This window comes from Nicotiana tomentosiformis, chromosome 2, assembly GCF_000390325.3.
Source record: "Nicotiana tomentosiformis chromosome 2, ASM39032v3, whole genome shotgun sequence".
NCBI classification, from domain to species: domain Eukaryota; kingdom Viridiplantae; phylum Streptophyta; class Magnoliopsida; order Solanales; family Solanaceae; genus Nicotiana; species Nicotiana tomentosiformis.
The window spans coordinates 21,474,654-21,494,801 of NC_090813.1; the positions used below are offsets into that span (position 1 = coordinate 21,474,654).

The 20,148-nt window shown below is 36.5% G+C and overlaps 2 protein-coding genes across 4 annotated transcripts; one reads left to right on the forward strand and one right to left on the reverse strand.

The window, feature by feature from the left end:
* Positions 1-1,031: 1,031 nt before the first annotated feature.
* On the forward strand, positions 1,032-5,843 carry LOC104095713 (WRKY transcription factor 44). 2 transcript variants are annotated; one of them, XM_009601898.4, is made up of 8 exons: positions 1,032-1,157; positions 1,265-1,353; positions 1,476-1,564; positions 2,732-2,956; positions 3,100-3,231; positions 3,329-4,032; positions 4,553-4,708; positions 5,315-5,843. In XM_009601898.4, exons 4-8 carry the CDS (start codon positions 2,738-2,740, stop codon positions 5,508-5,510), a joined length of 1,407 nt encoding a protein of 468 aa, XP_009600193.1. In that variant the 5' UTR covers positions 1,032-1,157; positions 1,265-1,353; positions 1,476-1,564; positions 2,732-2,737; the 3' UTR covers positions 5,511-5,843. The 2 variants fall into 2 exon arrangements, with proteins under 2 accessions (XP_009600193.1, XP_009600194.1); XM_009601899.4 differs by lacking the exon at positions 1,265-1,353 and having other exon boundaries at positions 1,052-1,157.
* A 244-nt stretch (positions 5,844-6,087) lies between these two features.
* Positions 6,088-9,518, reverse strand: LOC104095714 (glutathione S-transferase L3-like). Of its 2 annotated transcripts, none has more exons than XM_009601900.4 (10): positions 9,385-9,518; positions 9,146-9,220; positions 8,801-8,861; positions 8,533-8,619; positions 7,810-7,908; positions 7,562-7,664; positions 7,386-7,462; positions 6,970-7,077; positions 6,500-6,580; positions 6,088-6,411 (listed from the first exon to the last, which is right to left on the reverse strand). In XM_009601900.4, the coding sequence occupies exons 1-10, from the start codon at positions 9,393-9,395 to the stop codon at positions 6,406-6,408; spliced, it is 708 nt and encodes a 235-aa protein (XP_009600195.1). In that variant the 5' UTR covers positions 9,396-9,518; the 3' UTR covers positions 6,088-6,405. The 2 variants fall into 2 exon arrangements, with proteins under 2 accessions (XP_009600195.1, XP_009600196.1); XM_009601901.4 differs by having other exon boundaries at positions 6,220-6,411; positions 9,146-9,217; positions 9,385-9,515.
* Positions 9,519-20,148: the final 10,630 nt, after the last annotated feature.

The window sequence follows — 20,148 nt, forward strand, 5'->3', positions numbered from 1 at the left end:
GATTATTTATGCTAATTCTTCGTAAAGTAGAATTTTGGTTACCTGGATGCCAGATTATTTTCCGGTGTTGCCAATGATTATGAGTACACAAATGATCACATATGAGGTATTGCACATTATTCTACAAGTTTTATTTATAGTGACTTTTGTGTATTCTTCAATTTTGTGTATGAAAATTGAAGAATCTAATCGTTATTCATGAAGTCAAGTATACTTTCATATGTAGTTTATTTTCTTGATAATCTTAACGTGATATATCTTGGTTATATGATGATTTTCATCTTACAAGTAGTACTATATTCTAACAATAACATTTATTAAAACTAGGAATATAGGAGCAATTATTTTTCATCAAGGAGGAGACAAAAGGTATGTTCAACTACCGGTCTGGTATGTTCCACCTAACTTTCCTAGGTTCCTTCAAAATTTGCTCCAATTTTGAGGACGGAAAAAAATTGCACAAATAATCCTGTCTTGCTTTGGGAAATTATCATTAATCTTCGGTTGTTTGTTAGGAGGGAAAATGTGTTCGTTGAAAGATATTTTCCTAGATATATATTTTCTTGCCAAATAAATAATTTTTTATTTTTATTTTTTTGGTGCTTGGTTAGGCGACAAAAAATAATATCTGAAAAATATATAATTTAAACAAAAATTATGAAAAACAAAATAGGCAAGAGTAGGGAGGGTGCTCGGTATGGGTCTTGGGGTGCCGAGGATAGGGGTGGGGTGGCCGGGCTTAGGGGGTGGTTGTGGTGGTAGTGGGGAAGGGTGGTTGTGGTGTGGTGAGGGGGTAGGGGTGGGGGTTCCGGGTAGAGTGGAGTACTGAAAATATTTTATTTTCTCGTTTCTTGTTCATATGAATTATTTTAAATCACACTTTCCAAAATGTAGACTAGTAGAGGTAGAAAAGGAAAGAGAAACATAGGTTGTAATAAAGCAGCTAAATTCACACATAGACAGAAACACTCATCAGAAAGTCAAAAGTTTAACAGCTAACATTAGACAGTTAGTTGGCCTCAGGGACAGTTGGACCATACACTAGACCGGACACTATTCTTAGATGTTAAAAACTGTAGCATGCTATCATTTTTCTAACTTTCTTCACTCCCTCCAAACTCAATTACAATTTCAGTTGCAGAAAATCAGTGAAAAACGTAAGAAAATATTCTTTTTCTCTACATTAATTAGAATCTTTGGATTTCTTTCACCTATTTCTCAATAATCAGTCCCACTAAACTTCTAATTTGTATTCTGTATATAGGTCTAAAAAAAGGGACAGGTTTTCACACTTTACTACGCTTAAATGTCCATGTTTGCTGGAAAAGTAGAACTGAAGATTTTCATTTTAGGGTTAGTTCGTATTTCAATTTGATAAACAGTTCCTCCTTTGGATTTTAACTTTTATTTCCTTAAATTTGTAAAAGCATTGGCGTCTTGAACATACTTGAAATTGTTTGAATTTTGAAATGCAGGTTATGTTAAATGCTTTGTTATGAAAGTAAATGGGATTCAATGGGAGCCCAGATGAATTCATAGGTTTTTCTCCATCAATTATTACTTGGTAATTAAAGGATTCTTCTTCAGTTCTTTGGGGTCTTATCCTTTTACTAGTTTTTTTGTTTGTTTCCCAACGGGTATCAGGTATTCGCAGTGGGACCCGGGTAACTGGATTTTCATAGCGTAAGAGGAAACACTCTCTACCAAGATTTGTTTTCATTCCTAGGGCTCGGACGCAATACCTTTGGTTAATACAAGTTTTGCTAGTTAAAAGGACTGAGCTTGATTATTGAGTCTCTTTCATGAAAAAAATGAATAAGCTATTGATTCACTTGTTGACTAGATTTATTAGGGTCTTCTTTTTCAAACCAGTAGTATTAGAACGTAGTCTCGTATATTTTTTATTCTTAGATTCCTAGTACTACGTTTTGTTGATTAAAATTGTTAGTACTTCTTTTACCTTTGATAGTTTGAAGTGGCCTTAACATCTATTGACTGATAAGACAAGGAACCAATTTCTGCATTCTTATGAAGTTTCAGTGGCTACTTTTAGCTAGGTTTGGACATAGATTTGGTTGAATTTTGAAAAATGAGATGAAAATTAGTTTTTGAAAGTTGAAATTGTGTTTGGAAATGCATTTTAATTATAAAGAATTTGAAGTTTTGTGAGTAGAAAACTTCAAAAGCTACTTTAGAATTATTTTTGGGATTTGAAGATTTTGTTTTCAAAATCTGCCAAAAAATGGTTCAAAATCTATAAACAAACAGATATTTGAAAATAAATTTGAAAAAAAACTTCCAAATTTTATGGCCAAACGGGAGCTTTAGTTTTGATAGTGTGGAGTTAGGTTAATCTAGCTGTTAATAAGTTCTGAGAAAACCTTATCACACTTCCGAATTTACGATAGTAAGATGAATGCACAACTAGAGTACCTGAATACAACTTATATAATTGTAGTCAAGCTGTTGAATCACGTAGTTAAGTTATTGACAGATTCACTAAGATTGGAGAGCTTCCGAGATGTTTATACAATCAAGTCCAAACGAAAGGACCGAGTAGATATCTTTCTTCACATTACTGGACAACTTTAGAACTCAAGGCTCTAGAACTTGAAACATCCTTTCAATTGGTTTTACTATTTCCATATGATTTTGTTTATGTACTTTGTCCTAGCTGTGTCGCGAACTTTCAAACCTTACAGTTATTCAATTTTTACGTGGAAAACAACAGACAAAGATGGAAGTCAATGAAGGAGCAAAAATAGCTATAGCTAGACCAGTCGCTTCAAGGCCTAGATGTCCTATTTACAAATCTTTCTCCGAGCTCTTGGCTGGTGCAATAGATATCTCATCGACGGATGTTCATTCTGAAATGGCTATTACAGCCATAAGACCAAAGACTGTCAGGTTAAAGCCTGCAACAAACAATGCTTTAGTTGACGATCTTTCTTCACAGGTTGATAATCTCTTCTTTCTAAGTTTCCGTCACTTATATGGCCCCTAACCTCTTCTTTGTTTACTATAAAGGTGCATTTTGAGTAATATTTCAATTGTTTTCTGTGCAATTTTGTAATCTTATAGAAAGACTTGTTACTTCAGGTTGACATGTCTGGTGCACCAGTTGGTAGTCGATCTGATAACATCTTGCAACTGTTAGAGAAACCAAAGGTCCTGTTTAAGCCCATGGCTAAACATGCACCGAGGAAAACCATTCCTCTCCTTGAAAATAAGGTTAATTTCCTTTTTACATGGCTAAACTAGCTGTGAAAATGTACCATTATACTCTAGCTCTGCGACAATAACAAAATCTAGCACATGTTATGCATAGGGAAGTTTTGCATCTGATCAGCAACAAGAAATAGCTGAGGCTGAGGCTCATGTTCAATCAGCAAATGAAGTTAAACAACAACATGATCATACGACAGAATCTCAACAAAGTCTCTTGGCAAAATCAGACAAAAAAATAGTGCATTCAACAATTGTATCTGAGAACACAGAAGAGGTTGAACAATCTTTGATCAACACGAGTAATGTTGATCGTCCTAGTTATGATGGATATAATTGGAGAAAATATGGACAAAAGCAAGTTAAAGGAAGTGAATACCCGAGAAGTTACTATAAATGCACGCATCTAAAGTGTCCTGTGAAAAAGAAGGTTGAAAGATCATTTGATGGACAGATTGCAGAAATTGTTTATAGGGGTGAGCACAACCACCCAAAGCCTCAGCCTCCGAAGCGCAACTTGTCAGATGGACAAGGCCGAGCAGCCGTATGCAATGACACTTCAAAAGGAACAAATAACCCTTCATGGAGTAACCTACTTCCTCAGACGAGTGAAGCTTACGTATGTAGGATGGAAAATCAGAATGATGTTGGATTGTCTATGCATTCAGCTTATTCCAGCAAAGCACCATGCTTTTATGATTCCATTGCAGCTGCGGGAATGCACACTGCTGCCCGAAATTCTGAAGATTCTGCTGAAGGAAGTAAAAAGTTGGAGGCTACTTGTGATGAACCAAAAACTAAAAGAAGGTAAGTAGCAAGAAAATTCAATTAAATCAGCTGTCTGAAATTAGTGCATCTACGGACGCCTTGGTAGCAAAAACTTTTCACTCATTACTGTTGCTAACAGAGGCGGATCCAGGATTTGAGCCTTATGGGTTCCTACCGTAATTTCAAATTAATATGCAATAATAATTGGGTTCACAGTTAGATATTTACAAATATTTAGTAAATTTCTTAATATAAATACACGGTCTACGCAAGAGTTACTGGGTTCCCGGGAACCCGTATTCAATGCTCTAGGTCCGCCCCTGGTTGCTAAGTCATTTGTGTATTAGTTCATCTTTCAGAAATTTTTGAAAGAACTTTCTTTGCAACAAAACTTAAGGTGAGAATTTTCCCTTATATAAAATTTAATGTTTCTTTGACTTGGTACTGGGAAAACTTATCATTACATATTCGGGACTGTGGTTTTCATTTTATCAGTTTGCTTTACAGTGCAAAAGTAATTAATCTGATTAGTGAATACTGTGGTGTTTTTACTTCCCAGGAAAATTGAAGGCCAATCCAATGGAGCAGGTACATCAGGGGAAAGTGAATTTCCTTATATGCCAAACCAAAATACTACTGACTCTGAAATTACTGAGGATGGCTTTCGCTGGCGAAAATATGGCCAGAAGGTTGTGAAGGGAAGTTCATATCCCAGGTAAAATCCTTTTCTCATCCTTGTGGACAAAAATTATGTTGCTCGGACTCTCCGAAAATGTCTCCGGGTGCGTGTCGGATCCTTAAAAAGTAGTGTATTTTTGGAGGATCCGATACGAGTGCGTCAACTTCCGCGCAACATAGGACAAAAATAGTACACAAAATCCAAGGGAATACGATACATGTCGGAAGAAAACATAATAACTCACAGAGCCATGCATATGGTGAAGGTTATTTATGGATTTGGTAGCTTTTCGAATGGTAAACATCGGGTTCATAATACTGAGACGACTATGTGAGACTTTGTTAGATAATTTAATTTCAATGTGCAAATATTTTTTCTTAATTCTGCCCTTCCTACTTAATATGACATATTTTCCGACTATCATGTCTTGATTTGTGGAAGAGAAGCCTTGGCGTAACTGATAAAGTTGCTGCCATGTGATCAGGAGGTCACGGGTTCGAGCCGTAGAAACAGTCTCTTGCAGAAATGCAGGGTAAGGCTACGGACGACAGACCCTTGTGGTCCGATCCTTCCCCGGACCCCGCGCATAGCGGAATCTTAGTGCACCGGGCTGCCCCATGTCTTGATTGGTGCTTTGTACAGGAGTTATTACAGATGCACAAGTCCTAAATGCAACATGCGAAAGTTTGTTGAAAGGACCACAGATGATCCCAAAGCCTTTATTACTACATATGAGGGGAAACACAACCATAGCGTTCCAAATAGAAGACCAAATTCTGAGGCATCCAAAACAAGCTCAAAATCTTCAACTATTAAAGAGAAATCATATGTGACGTGATCAGAAGAACCTCATTCCGGCAAAATAAATGAGTTATGCTAATATTATACTCTCAAGAAGATGGTTTAGCAACTGGGAAATTAATGAAGTTAAACTTACTGCAGTACTAGTCGTTATATTTCCTTTGCTAAACTATCTTTCTATGGAATACTACGAAATATAACTATGTTGAAGCCATTGAACCTGGAAAAAACCTATGCAAGAAGAGGGTACTTTTGATCTCTTTCCAAGCACCAGGAATGTAAACTACTGGCCTCTATCTTTCTAGTTAAGTTGAGAAACAGTTCTCATAATATGACTTCTTATTTGAGTAAATTATATTTTTCTACCTAATTTATAGGATAAGTTGGCAAACTTTTGCAGAGAAAGTGAAGGCTAATTCCTCCACTTATCATGGAGTTATTCCGTAGATTTCAGTACTGATTTCTTTATATATTGAGATAAAGTATACATATATATTTACAATTTACATAAAAAAAATACTTATTCTGTATTTCATTACGAGTAATTATAAAAGCTGATGATAACTACGCTTCACTTTTGAGAAGGAGAATATGGAAACATCGGCTCAAAAGACTTTGAAATAGCAATGTGTTACTTATTCAGTTTTGCTTTGAATCTAGGGGCTCAATCCCAAGAATCAACTCTTGGGGTTCACACAGGATAATTAATGATCAATATTAAGTAGTTTAATACACACGCAAAAACATAATTGTAACTCCTGAGATGCTATATCTATCTATGCTGATACTAGTCTCCAGCACAAGCAACAAGTCTCAAGCTAAGCACAATCTATACACAACAAACATTGATCACTTTATTTATATATGTATTACTAATGCATAATCCCTTTTTAAGTGCATGACATGAATGGAGCACCCCCTTTATTTCAATTTTATGCCTGCAATAAACAGATGGAAAGGATTAGCTTAGGATATTCACACACAAGCAACGGAAATATCAACTTCTTTACATATGAGAGTAACTACCAAAAAACGGCTCTTATATAAGTCGACCACTTTCTGGGGATCAACTTTTGTCTGCTTGTAACCATCAACCTTGTTCATTTCCTGCAGGGAAATCATAATGCATATCATAACCAATCAATCAATAATGAGTTAACTATGCCTCAATCCAAAACTAGTTCGGCGACCATAGAGCAGAATTATATATATGAAAATGGCAAGTCAACAGTAGAACCACCACAGGATAGAGCTTCAAAACCTTATCTATTTAGTGCAGCATTAAAAAGACTGAAATTCTACCCATAAAAGAAAATCCCTTAATCCCACCCCTCATAAGCACCCATTTCTTGGTTTTTCTCCTTTCTTTAGTTTGTACGTGCTTTAACTAGTGTATATCTTGAACACTTGAAATATAGCAGCTTATGGGACAGCCAGGTACCTTTACTGACACAATTCTAAGGCAAGTAAAGTTAGCATAAATAGAGTAATCATACCTCTATCCATTTTGCTAGTTTTGGCCTCCCAGATGTGATATCATACTTAAACACCTCTTGCAAGAAGATTTGGAACCTTTCAACAAAGGGAGCATACGCTATGTCGACCTAATGCACCACAGTTTCAAGTTTAGCGTGATGAAATTTAAAAATCCGGACACATACATCTAGGTTATTCTTAAAAGGTAGTAATAGCTTATATAGCATACAACAACAAAGCCAATGTAATCTCATAAGCGGGGTCTGGGGAGGATAGTGTGTATGCAGCCTTACTCCTACCTTGTGAAAGTGGAGAGGCCGTTTCAGATAGAAACTCGGCTTAGGGGAATAGCTTATATAGCATATTTTAGTAAAACTACCATCTTATACTGCATACTATTGAGAGGAAAACACCTAAACAAAGGGGGATTACTGACCTGACTGAACTGTCCAAGGAAGAAAGGCCCATCATCAAATTTGTCCAGAGCTTTTTCTAGGTAGTCAAATTGTGGTCCTGGTGTAAGTGTGAACTATTGTTAACTTCTCATGAGAAAATTACAAAATAGTACATAATAGTAATAAGCTTCAAAATACAAATGCTCAAGAATGTTACCAGCCTGCTTCTCAACATCTCCTTTAAACGAAGTATATACTTCTTTCAGGAATGTATCACTGTACGTTATCAACTCTTCAGCATACTTCTGTTTTTCGGGATCCTAAACCAATTTACAAGTTGTATCAAATTTAAAAGTTCTGCTTCCTTTTCTTCTCTATTTGGTGCCAAGCCACGAGGATTGGGGGTGGGGGGTTGTAAAATAAGAACAAGTCAAGTTTAGGCCAAGAATGAATTTTGCAGCTTACATCAGGTAGAAGAGATGGCCCCTCAAAGTTGCTGTCAACATAATTAATCAAATCAAGACTCTCTCCAATCACTTTGTTGTCGTGCTCCAGAGACGGCACCTATGGAAAATAGAAAACAAAAATACATAATCAGAAGCAAAGGCCCCTCATTCATGTATTAGAAACCATGAATTTGAAGGAATAAAGTTATTTTTTAGCGAGTTACAAGCATGCTTAATCTTATTCAGGAGATTTCTAGCATTTGTAACTGGCATATATCGCACGTTAGGCAATTCCACTTCCATTTTTCCATAAGGCTTTACACTTTGATATAACATTGCAGCTAGCAAGAAGTTAAGCTCTGTAGAAATAATGAACTTTGTGCTTCAAGGGGTCGTTTGGTAGGATGTATTAGGGAAAATAATACATGTATTAGCTTTAGTATTATTAATCCCTTGTTTGGTAGCGTTTTTCAACCTTGTATAACTCATACTTATATTAGTTATACACATTATTCAGTACTATTCTTATACATAGGAAACTATGACATTAGCAATACCAAAGTTTTTAATACATGGATAAGCATGTATAAAGACAGAACTGATTTTAATACACCAAACCAAATAGTCGATAAGAAATAATCTCAGCAAAACTAATCCTAGCCTAACTAATCACAACATTTACACCATATTCAATATTATTCTTATACACACTACCAAACGACGTTGCAGCATGAGAATTTACCTTATTTTGCGGGTAAATTTTTTCTTTGTACCAAGCAGGCCTATTCTGAAGATCAATTGGAACTAATTTGATCTTATCTTGCAATCCCTGCAATTGTCAAAGTTTATTTACTTCCATTCACTCGTTAATCATACATTCATTTAGATAAATTCAAGATTCTAAGTAATACAGGGATTGTTAGAACCAAAAAAGAAAATAAGAGCAATTACCAAGCTAATTAACAATTTAAAAATATTAATATGGATATGAAATTTAGCATTAAACGAACCTTGACATTTCTGGTGATCCATACACGCTGAGCAAAAGGGCACTGATAATTGATATACAACCTTCAAAACAAAAGAAAAGAAGAACCACAGTTCAAAATCTATCAAAACAAAAAGAGTCAGCCCGGTGCACAAAGTATCCTGCACTCACAAACAGTTCCCGGGCCGCACCCCTATGGGTGTGATATAGACAGTTCCCGGGCCGCACCCCTATGGGTGTGATATAGACAGCCTACCAACGCAAGCATTAGTGCCTGCTCCCATGTCAACTTTACCATTCACAATCTATCAAATAAAACAAATAAAGAAAAAAAAAAAGGAACAGAGATAGTCAGAAAAAGGGTAACCTGATAGTTCCGTCAAACAGAGTCGGGGGTTCAGAGGTAGAATCAAGAGATGGAGGAAGAACCTCTTGTACACTTCTGTAGAAACCAATTAAACCCCATCAACCAAAAGAAGAAGTGCAAAATTACTAACTTTTTATGTGTACACATACAACTACTTGTATTAGTATACGTACTATGTATACAATTGGGACGACATAACAGAAGCCTAAAAGAATATTAAAAGAGGCTGATAAACTTACGAAGTAGCCATATATAGTTGCTGGTAGAAATGTGGGGGTGAAATTAGATGATCAATGGGAAGGGAAATTGGAGCCTTTATAGCATGATCAAGGTATGGCGTGAGCAGAGCAGTGACGAAATAATTATTGAAATGCTATAAATGATCCTTGGCAGAATAATTGGGGACCCTCAACTTTGACAATTTTTGTTCCCAACTTTCCTAACGTAAGTCTTGTGCGGCTTCCGTTGATTGTATTTGGACGCCAAAGCAGTCTCATTCATAGTTATGTTGTTGTTGATTATTGGTTAAGAATGAAAGCATCAATTCTCACTCCATCAATTTTAGCTATCGGTTGACATGGACACAAAAGTGTTCATAATTCTAAGATCATCTGCTGGCGGACCCAATGGTGGCTAGCGGGTTCAACTCAACCCGCTTTACAAAAAAATAATACTGTGTATATGTATAAATTAGGATTAAAATTGTTTAAATTTTGCATAAATATTTTATTTGAACCCACTTGACAACTACTATTTTACGACTAAATTTATATACTTCTAAGATTGAACCCGCTTCCACAAAATCCTGGGCCGGCCACTGTCTACAACCGCAACTGGGCTGGCTTGGCCCACAAAACTCACCAACCCGACCCACGAAATAGGGAGATTTTCATTACTAGCAGCCATTTCTAAGTAGTAGCAGTAAAGTATTTATACATATATCAATTTCTTTTCGATTCAATTATGGTATAATATTTATATCCAGTGTGAATCAACCTCTTGTGAAGAGAAACGGTCCTAGCATATTTACTATATTTCCTATTCCTCTTTTTTCGTGGTAAACCATTCTTCCATACTTAAATAAAAATATTTTCCTATTTTTTCGTTTAAACCAAGCCATTCCATTACAGATTTTTTTTTATTTCCATACATGGACTCTTTTGTACAATGTAATCCTAGCAAAACTATACTTACTATGTATAAAATCTTCTGTTTTCTCTATCTTATGTAGGATATATTACAACATTTATATATTTACTTGTTTACCATATAAATTGTGTATGTTCAAAAAATAAACTACATATATTTCGTGAAAAATATAATGTGTGTGTGGTATATATACATTATAAATCATGTGTTTTAATAGAAAAGCCCATATATATATATATATATATATATATATATATATATATATATATATATATATATATATATATATAAATAGTTTATGTGACATATTTGATTCTATATACATATTATACCAATTATTTTAATAATATACAAGGATTACCAAATTATTAGAAAATAGTACCAACTATATTATACCAAGTATAAACCATCAATTATACACATAAAATTAGGGGTGTGCATAGGTCGGGTTGATTCGAATTTTTTAATTACCAAGCCAAACCAATGGTGTCGGGTTTTTAAATCTATATACCAAACCAAACCAACAAAGTCGGGTTTTTCAATCTCGGTTTTTCTCGGATTTTCGGATTTTTTCCTAGTAAAGTCTTCATAGTACAAAATATGTAACTTGTCCTCCAAATATTTCTTAAGTTCTAGTAAGATACAACTATATAATGTATTTTCAAAGAAAATAACATAATAATATGAGATAAGTCATAGCATTATACTAAAATATTCAATTACAAAGATAATAAAATTACATAAAGCAAATATTGCTATTAATAAGCCATAATTAAAATTAACATAATCTAAAAATACTATATAGGTCTTGCTAAAATAAATATAGCTAATAAGTACTATTAATTACATAACTAAGCACTAAAGAAAAAGATAAACTAAGTTATGCATTTTTATTATAAACCAATGTAAAACTAAAAATAGATATCCAACACTATCGTCATTCCTAGTGTTGAATTGAAATTCTTTTGTTAGCATTAGTATTAATTGAACCTTGTTTGAGTTACTATATTTATGGGCTATAAAATTTATTTACCATTCAAGAATGTTAAATCCAAACTTGAAATAATACGTTAAAAGATAAAACTGTGAAAAAGTTTAAGAAATACTTATAAATTACATTACAATAAATATTTATGTATAAAATATTTTTAAACAATGTATAAATGTACTATCGGGTTGGTTTGGTTTCGGTTTGACTTTTTTTAGTTAAAACCAAACCAAACCACAACGAATTTTTTTTTCGGTTTGACTCGGATTATCAGTTTGATGCGGTTTATCGGTTTTCTTTGTACACCCCTACATACAATTATTCATTTTTTGGGCAGCCATTTGCTATGAAGCATATCATATATTTATACATAAGGAATAATAATGGTATATATAAGCATATAAATATTAAATTTTATTACCATTTGTACATATAATATATATAGTAAATAATATATTCCTCACATATACAACATATATGTTTTATATGTCAAATATACATAAAATATATTTGGATTTCATTAATATATATACATAAACTATACATTAAATACATAGTACATACAACGAATATGTACAGAATTATATATTTATTTAAATAATATACATTAATCAACGGTCATATTGATCCTCTTTTTTAGTTTCCAACTGCCAATTTGACATTTTTCTACTTGTTGTTTCCTAAATTTTCTTTATTTACAATACCCCATAACACCTAAACACTATTTTAAAAAAAAGGGAAAAAAAAGATAGAATATTAATCAACCGAAAAGCAAAAATTATGATAAGTAGTGGCAAAGTCATATGTATTCAAAGATGTCAATTGACACTCCTTTGTCGAAATATTACACTGTGTAGCTAGGTAAAAATAATTTTTTATGTATATATACTATTGTATAGGGTAAAATATGATATGACAAGTGACTAACTAAAAGGAGGAAACGTGGAATCCAAGATGAGATGGTTGAGGACCGAACGCAGCTACTGGGCTTGTCACCGGAATGGATAACGTTCATAAAAGTGTATTAAATGCTCTGCGCCAGGTAGCATTTACTAAGGAATATTCTACAACATTAAGAGTGACGATCCGTTCCAGAGAATTTGACATTTATACTCATTACTCAACGTTATATCTTCATCAATGACCCTCATAATTGATATTAAAGGAGGGCATGATCCTAGGACCTTTTTTCCTAGACATAGCTATAAATAGTGAGCTCAATTACCATTGCAAAAGACACGAATTTCCTAGCAAGAACATATACTATATTCTATACAAAGCTTTATACAATTTCACTTTCTTACTTTTAGATCTCATCATTATTGTGTTCGGGAACCGTGTTCACGGAATCATCATCTTTGCTATTTCATCTACATTCTAAGGCTAAGTATTGCGTATTTCTTTAATTATTATATTATTTCAGGATCAAATTAGTTCACTTGTCTAGAAATCACGTATAAATTCAACTGTACCGTTTTATGGGTAAACAGTTTGGCGCCTACCGTAGGGCCTAGACAGTCGTGCAATTAAATTGATCCTTGCCTCTTTTACTAACGTGTTTTGACTATTTTTGTCTTAGAAAAAATGGCAGATAACACTGTTATTGATGCACACAACCCCGAAATTCGAGGGGATCAACCTCATTTCGAGGACTCAATCAGTGACACCTGCAATGAGGGGAATGCTGCCACGCTGGTGCATGACAATTGGTACCCTCTACAGGTTCGGGAAAGAACTCCCGATGATGCTGATGAGGAGCAAGTAGCGGATGCTGTGAGGATCCTACAAGAGCAACATGCAATCATCCTAGGCCATCTCACACGGTAGGATCAGGTTATGACAGAAATGAATCAGGCGCTATCAGGTGCTTTGAATAATGTAAACAGACGCTATCTGATTCCTCCCATTGTTCCCGCAGATCAAACAACACAGAGAATCAATAACAACACTCATAGGGGTGAAGTTGGCTCCGATGGGGCTGGGGGGAGCAGTTTATGTCTTAATAACGAGAACGATTCATTTAAATATGAGCTTTTATGGTTCATGAGGGAAGTGAACGCCCGCATGGATCAAATCCCGAGTGCACCACTAGTATTAAAAGTCCCGAATTCGAAGAAGTATGTTCAATTACCTTACAAGACAAGTGCAGCACCAGTACTGATCCCGAAGCGTTTCAAAATGCTTGAAGTTCCAAAGTATGATGGAACTTCAGACCCACAGGAACATATTACCACCTACACAACTGCGGTGAAAGGAAATAATCTAGCTCCTCACGAAATTGAATCTGTGTTGCTAAATAAATTCGGCGAAACCCTAACGAGGGGAGCCCTAACGTGGTATTCATTACTGCCCGAGCATTCCATAGATTCCTTTGAGATGCTCGCAGATTCTTTCATTAAAGCTCACGTCGGGGCCAAAAAGGTGCAAGCCTGGAAGGCCGACATATTCAAAATCGCACAAGGAGAATCGGAATTGTTACGAGAGTTTGTCACCTGATTCCAGAAAGAAAGAATGTTGCTCCCGGCCATTCCGGATGAATGAGCAACTGAAGCATTCACCAAAGGATTGAATCCAAGAAATTCAGACGCTTCTCGGAAGCTGAAGGAGAGACTGCTAGAGTTTCAAGCAACAACCTGGGCAAATGTTCACAACCAGTATGAGTCGAAGATAAGGATCAAAGATGACCAGGTCGGTTTTACATTATCGGCCAAAGGATGGGAGAAGAATAGAGAAAAATCAACGGATGACTATGACGCAGATAGGCGGACTATGAGGGGTCGGCTTTTGCCTGACGAGCATACCGAAGGCCGTGGCAGAAATTTCCAAGCAGCAAACAAGATCACAATTGACAGAGGGACTAATCGTGGTCGAAACAATATATCACTTCAAGATAAACAAACGTCGGGGTCTCGAGATCTTTCTTACCCCAGGTTATCAGAATATAACTTCAACATTAGTGTAGTAGAACTGGTGCCAGCCATGAGAGACATTAAAGAAGCACGATTCCCGAGACTTATGAGATCCGAATTTATGGTGCGAATATCACAGGACGAACGGTCACCGGACAAGGGACTGCCGACATCTTCGGGAGGAGGTGGCAATGCTATTAAAGAATGGTCATCTATGAGAATTCTTGAGTGATCGAGCTAAGAACAATTACGGTCGCAACAACGCGGAATCTTCGAAAGCAGGATAAGAAGCCCCACGCCAGACGATCAACATGATCTTTGGGGGGGGGGAGGGGAGGAACAAAATTAATGGGGTCACCTTTTCGGCGGCAAAGAATAAATATTGATAACTCACAGCAAAAGACTCCAAGAGGACGATATCACTTGCACGTAGGAGGACGTAGACGGATTACTGTTACCACACAATGACGCACTGGTAATCTCTTTAAATGTATTAGATTTTAAAATTAAGCGTGTTCTAGTGGATCCAGGAAGTTCGGCTAATATTATACAATTGAGGGAATTGGAACAAGCTAAACTCACTGGAAGCATTATCCCGGCAACAAAACTCCTCGATGGATTCAACCTTGCGAGCGTGACGACCCCGGGAGAGATCTCGCTGCTCACGAACGCTAAAAGAGTAATGAAAGCAACTCTCTTCGAAGTAGTGGATGGTGATATGGGATACAATATCATCTTGGGAAGGCCATGGCTACACGAGATAAAAGTCGTACCTTCGACGTATCACCAATTACTGAAGTTTTCAATGCCCGAAGAAATCAAGCAGATAAGAGGTGACCAACTGGCAGAAAGGGAGATGAATGCAATCTCAGTTTTCAGCAGCAAAGGGAAGGAGCGCACGACATAGCAATTACAGGAACCAGTGCCTAATCCCGAGTTAGAAGAGGTTATTCCAGGGGCAGAATCATCAGAACAATATCAGGTACCTAAATATTTCCAAGTTCCGGAAGAAACGGACGCAACAAAATCCACGGTAGAGGAGCTAGAGCAAGTGTCATTGTTCGAAGAAGTTTTAGAAAGAAAATTTCACCTGGGAACATGACTGGATCCCTAGCTCAGGTTTGATTTTATTGAATTTTTTAAAATTAACGCTAATTGTTTTGCATGGTCGCACGAGGATATGACAGGTATCCCGACGAAAATAGCCGTGCACAAGCTGAGTTTGGATCCCAACGTACCACCGGTACGACAGAAGAAGCGCCCTATTGTCGAGGCCAGGAATAAATTCATCAAAGAAGAGATAACCTGTTTGCTTAAAATTGGTTCGGTCAGAGAGGTAAGACATCTAGACTGGCTAGCCAATGTAGTAGTAGTTCTAAGAAGAACAATAAATTTTGTATGTGTGTAGACTACAAAAATCTTAATAAGGCGTGCCCGAAAGATTCTTTTTCGCTGCCAAATATCGATCAAACGATTGATTCTACGGCCGGGCACGAGTTAATGAGTTTCCTCGATGCTTATTTCGGGTACAACCAAATAAAGATGAACCCGAGAGATCAGGAAAAAACTCATTTATAACAAATTTCGGTACATATTGTTACAATGTAATGCCTTTCGGGTTGAAAAACGCTAGAGCCACTTATCAACGGCTCGTAAATAATATGTTTGAAAAGCAAATAGGAAAAACCATGGAAGTTTATATAGACGATATTCTCGTTAAGTCTTTGAATGCAGGTGACCACCTTAAGCATTTGCAAGAAATATTCGATATCCTAAGGAAGCATAACATGAAACTTAACCTTGAAAAATGCGCGTTCAGGGTCAGCTCCGGTAAGTTCTTGGGGTTTCTGGTCTCACAAAGGGGAATTGAGATAAACCCCGACAAAATCAAGGCCATAGACGATATCCCAAATCAATTATCAAACATGAAGGAAGTCCAAAGACTCACATGAAGGTTAGCAGCTTTGAGCAGGTTCATTTCCCGGTCGTTGGAAAAGTGTCATCGGTTCTTTACATTGCTAAAAAAGAAGAGCAATTTCGAATAGACGTCGGAGTGCCAGCAGGCTTTGAGGGACCTGAAGAAGTACTTATCAAGCCCTCTATTGATCTCGAAACCAAAAGAAGGCGAAACATTACTAGTCTACCTCACGGTTTTAGAAGTTGCGGTAAGTGCGATTTTAGTCCGAGAGGACGAAGTTATTGGGAAACATGTCAGGCTAATAGAAGGGAAAAATATTTGAAAGAGAAAAGAAATAAATTGCACAAGACAAGACAAGACAATATTTACGTGGTTCGATAATTTTGCCTACTCCACGGCCATACAGAGAATAACTCTTTATTAATTAAAGAGAGAAAGAAGAAGTTGAGGGATGATTTACAAATGAAAATGCATACCCCTTTTATAAGCATTTGAATGCCCTGCCGAGGTAAGCGCTTACATCATAGGAATGTCGATGTAAGCGTTTACATCATACGAATGCCGATGTAAGCGCATACATCATAAGAATGCCGATGTATGCGCTTACATCATAAGTTCATCTCTTTTTGATTTTTCTTTCTTTTGTTTTGTCTACTTTTCTTTCTTTCACATATAACAACAAGTTTGCTACTATCAATCTCCCCCTCAAACCTATGTTACATCAAGAAAGAAATTAAAAAAAATATTTGCTATTCTCTGGTGGCGCCTTCACGCTATCAGTCTTGATGGCTAACTGAGGCAGTGCACATCCTCAGTTTGTCAACACCGACAACTTTGGTCAACATGTCTGACGGATTTTTTGATCTTGGTATCTTCTGCAGGGAAAGAGTTTCTTCACTTATCAACTTTCGGATATGATGATACCTCAAATGGATATGCTTCGATCTTGCATGAAACGCCGGATTCTTGGCAAGATGAATTGCACTCTGGCTATCGCTGAAAAGCTCACAATTATCCTGCTCTTTACCTAGCTCTTTAAGAAAATTCTTGAGCCAAATCATCTCTTTTCCAGCTTTTGAGATTGCCATCTACTCTGCTTCAGTGATAGATAGAGCAACACTTTTCTGAAGTCTGGACATCCAGCTAACAGCAGTACCACCCAAGGTGAACACGTAGCCTGTGGTACTTTTTCGACTATCCAGATCGCCGTCTAAATTTGCATCAGCAAAACCTTGTAAGATAATATTGCTCCTTTTAAAATAGAGTGCTATACCCGAGGCACCTTTGAGATATCGCAATATCTATTTTACACCTTCCCAATGCTCCTTTCCTGGATTTGACATGTATCTACTGACAACTCTAACTGCATGGGCTATGTTAGGTCTAGTGCGAACCATAACATACATCAAACTTCCTACTGCTGAAGCATATGGAACTTTGGACATGTACTTCCTTTCTTCATCTGTCTTAGGTGATTGGTCCTTCGACAGATTAAGATGGCTTCCGAGTGGAGTGCTTCTGGTCTTTGCATCATGAATACTGAACCTACTTAATACCTTCTTTATGTACTTTTCTTGAGACAATTTTAAGGTTCTTTCAGACCTGTTTCTGCTAATCCTCATCCCAAGAATTTGCTTAGCTGGTCCTAAGTCTTTCATTTTAAACTTCTCCGCCAGTTGTTGCTTAACCCTATTGATCTCATTTATGCTAGATCCTGCAATTAGCATATCATCAACGTACAACAGTAAAATGATATAGGATTTATCAAGATTTTTGATATAACAGCAATGGTCCATCTCACATCGTGTGAAACCATTATTATGCATGAATCCATTAAATGTCCTATACCATTATCGGGGTGCTTGTTTCAAACCATACAAACTCTTCTGCAACTTACACACAAGGTTTTCTTTACAAGAAACGTGAAAACCTTTAGGTTGCTTCATGTAGATGTCTTCTTCAAGGTCACCATGCAAGAAAGTAGTTTTAACATCTAGCTACTCCAAATGCAAATTTTCTGCAGCTACGATACTTAGCACCAACCTGATAGTAGTTAATTTGACTACAAGAGAGAAGATCTTGGTGTAGTCAATTCCTTCCTTCTGCTGAAAGCATTTTACTACTAATCGTGCTTTGTATATCTTCTTACCATCATGCACTTTCTTGACCCTGTACACCCACTTGTTTTGCAATGCCTTCTTTCCTTTTGGTAACTCTGTAAGTATCCATGTTTTATTATTTTGAAGAGAATTCATCTCTTCTTTCATGGCTAGCTTCTACTTATCAGAAGCTTATCACCTACATTGCTTCAACAAAATGCTCTAGTTCTCCAGCATCACTCAGAAGTAAATAGTGAAGAGAGAGAGTTAACCTATCTGGAGCATTCATGACTCTTTTAGATCTCCTTAATGTAGGTTCAGGATTAACTGATCCCGAATTTGATTCAAGTCTTGACTCCAGATCTGGTTCTCCATCTAATTCTATCTCTGGTTCTGGTTCTGATTCTGATCCAGATTCAGCTTCTCGTTCGGCATCTTCAATTTCAGATCCATTTGTAGTCTCTCTAGCCATTTCATTTTGTGAGATTTCTTCTAACTCAACTATTTCAGATGTCTGTCTACTGGTGCTGGATGGTTCTACTTCAAGCTTGTCTTTGTACATCATATTTTCATTAAATGTGACATTCTTGTGTCTTAGGATCTTTCTATTCTGATCATCCCAAAATCAATAACCAAAATTATCATCACCATAGCCAATAAAGAAATATTTCTTGGCCTTTGGATCAAGCTTATCTCTATCATTAGAGTTTACATGCACATAAGCAACACACCCAAAAATTTTAAGATGTATACCTCATTTCCTATCCATACCTCCCCGGGAATTTCAAAATCCAGTGGTACAGAGGGTCCCCTGTTTATGAGGTAAGCTGCCGTGTTAACAGCCTCAACCCAAAAATACTTTGGCAATCCAGAATGTATTCTCATACTTCTGGCTCGTTCATTCAGGGTTCTGTTCATCCTCTCAGCAATGCCATTTTGTTCCGATATTCCAGGAACTGTCTTGATCATTCTGATCCCATTCTCAAAGCAGAATGGTTTAAACTCTTGACTATCATACTCTACTCCATTGTCAGACTTCAGACATTTTAACTTTAGACTTTTCTGATTTTCAACTTTAGCTTTCCATCTTTCAAAGGTAACAAACACATTAGATTTATTTTTCAGAAAATAAACCCATACCTTTCTTGTGGAATCATCAATTAAGGTGACGTAATAGCGTGAGTCTCACAGAGAAGTTACAGGTGCTGGTCTCTACACATCTGTATGCACTAGTTCCAGCTTCCCTTTCTTTGGCGTCCTTCCAACCTTTGAGAAACTAACTCTCTTTTGTTTTCCGTAAATGCTATTTTCGCACAAACCTAATTCAACATAATTTAGGTTTGGCAACTTTTCTTTGGATGCCAACAACTTCATTCCCTTCTCACTCATATGCCCGAGCCTCCGGTGCCACAATGTTGTATCATGACCATGATCAACTGTTGTTATAGTATCTCTCTATATTGTAGTTGCATACAGTGTTCCCTTCTTGAAGCCTCGTGCCACAACCAAATTTCCTTTGGTTATCTTCCACGATCCGTTACCGTATATTATTGTATATCCTTCACTATTGCAATTTCCATAGCGTGCCTTGTGAAGTCTTTATATGTGCTTCACCTTTTCCGACAATGTCCAGAGGTTCGCCGTCTGTTAGATAAACATTCCCAAATTTTCTAGCAATATAATTATGCAATAATTCTTTGCATGATGTAGAGTGAAAGGATGCACCTGAGTCCAGGATCCAAGATTCGACTGGACTGTCTGCACAACAAATTAATGCATCACCGACTTGTTCAGCAATTGCATTTTCTGAATTATCATCCTTGTATTGATTATTCTTCTTCTTCTTTGGCTCTCTACACTGACTACAGTAGTGACCCTTTTTATTGCAATTTCAACACGTAATGTCTTTGCGATTTTTGGATTGCCCTCTTCTCCTTGAC

What these genes read in the sequence shown, in the direction of transcription:
- LOC104095714 (XM_009601900.4), bottom strand. An exon ending in AAATTTACCCGCAAAATAAG is followed by an intron (nt 7,909 to 8,532) that starts GTAAATTCTCAT and finishes TATTTTCCATAG; the next exon opens with GTGCCGTCTCTGGAGCACGA. An exon ending in GGCCATCTCTTCTACCTGAT is followed by an intron (nt 7,665 to 7,809) that starts GTAAGCTGCAAA and finishes AAATTGGTTTAG; the next exon opens with GATCCCGAAAAACAGAAGTA.
- LOC104095713 (XM_009601898.4), top strand. Translation starts at nt 2,738, where the DNA reads ATGGAAGTCAATGAAGGAGCAAAAATAGCTATAGCTAGACCAGTCGCT. An exon ending in TTCCTCTCCTTGAAAATAAG is followed by an intron (nt 3,232 to 3,328) that starts GTTAATTTCCTT and finishes TGTTATGCATAG; the next exon opens with GGAAGTTTTGCATCTGATCA. An exon ending in GAACCAAAAACTAAAAGAAG is followed by an intron (nt 4,033 to 4,552) that starts GTAAGTAGCAAG and finishes TTTACTTCCCAG; the next exon opens with GAAAATTGAAGGCCAATCCA.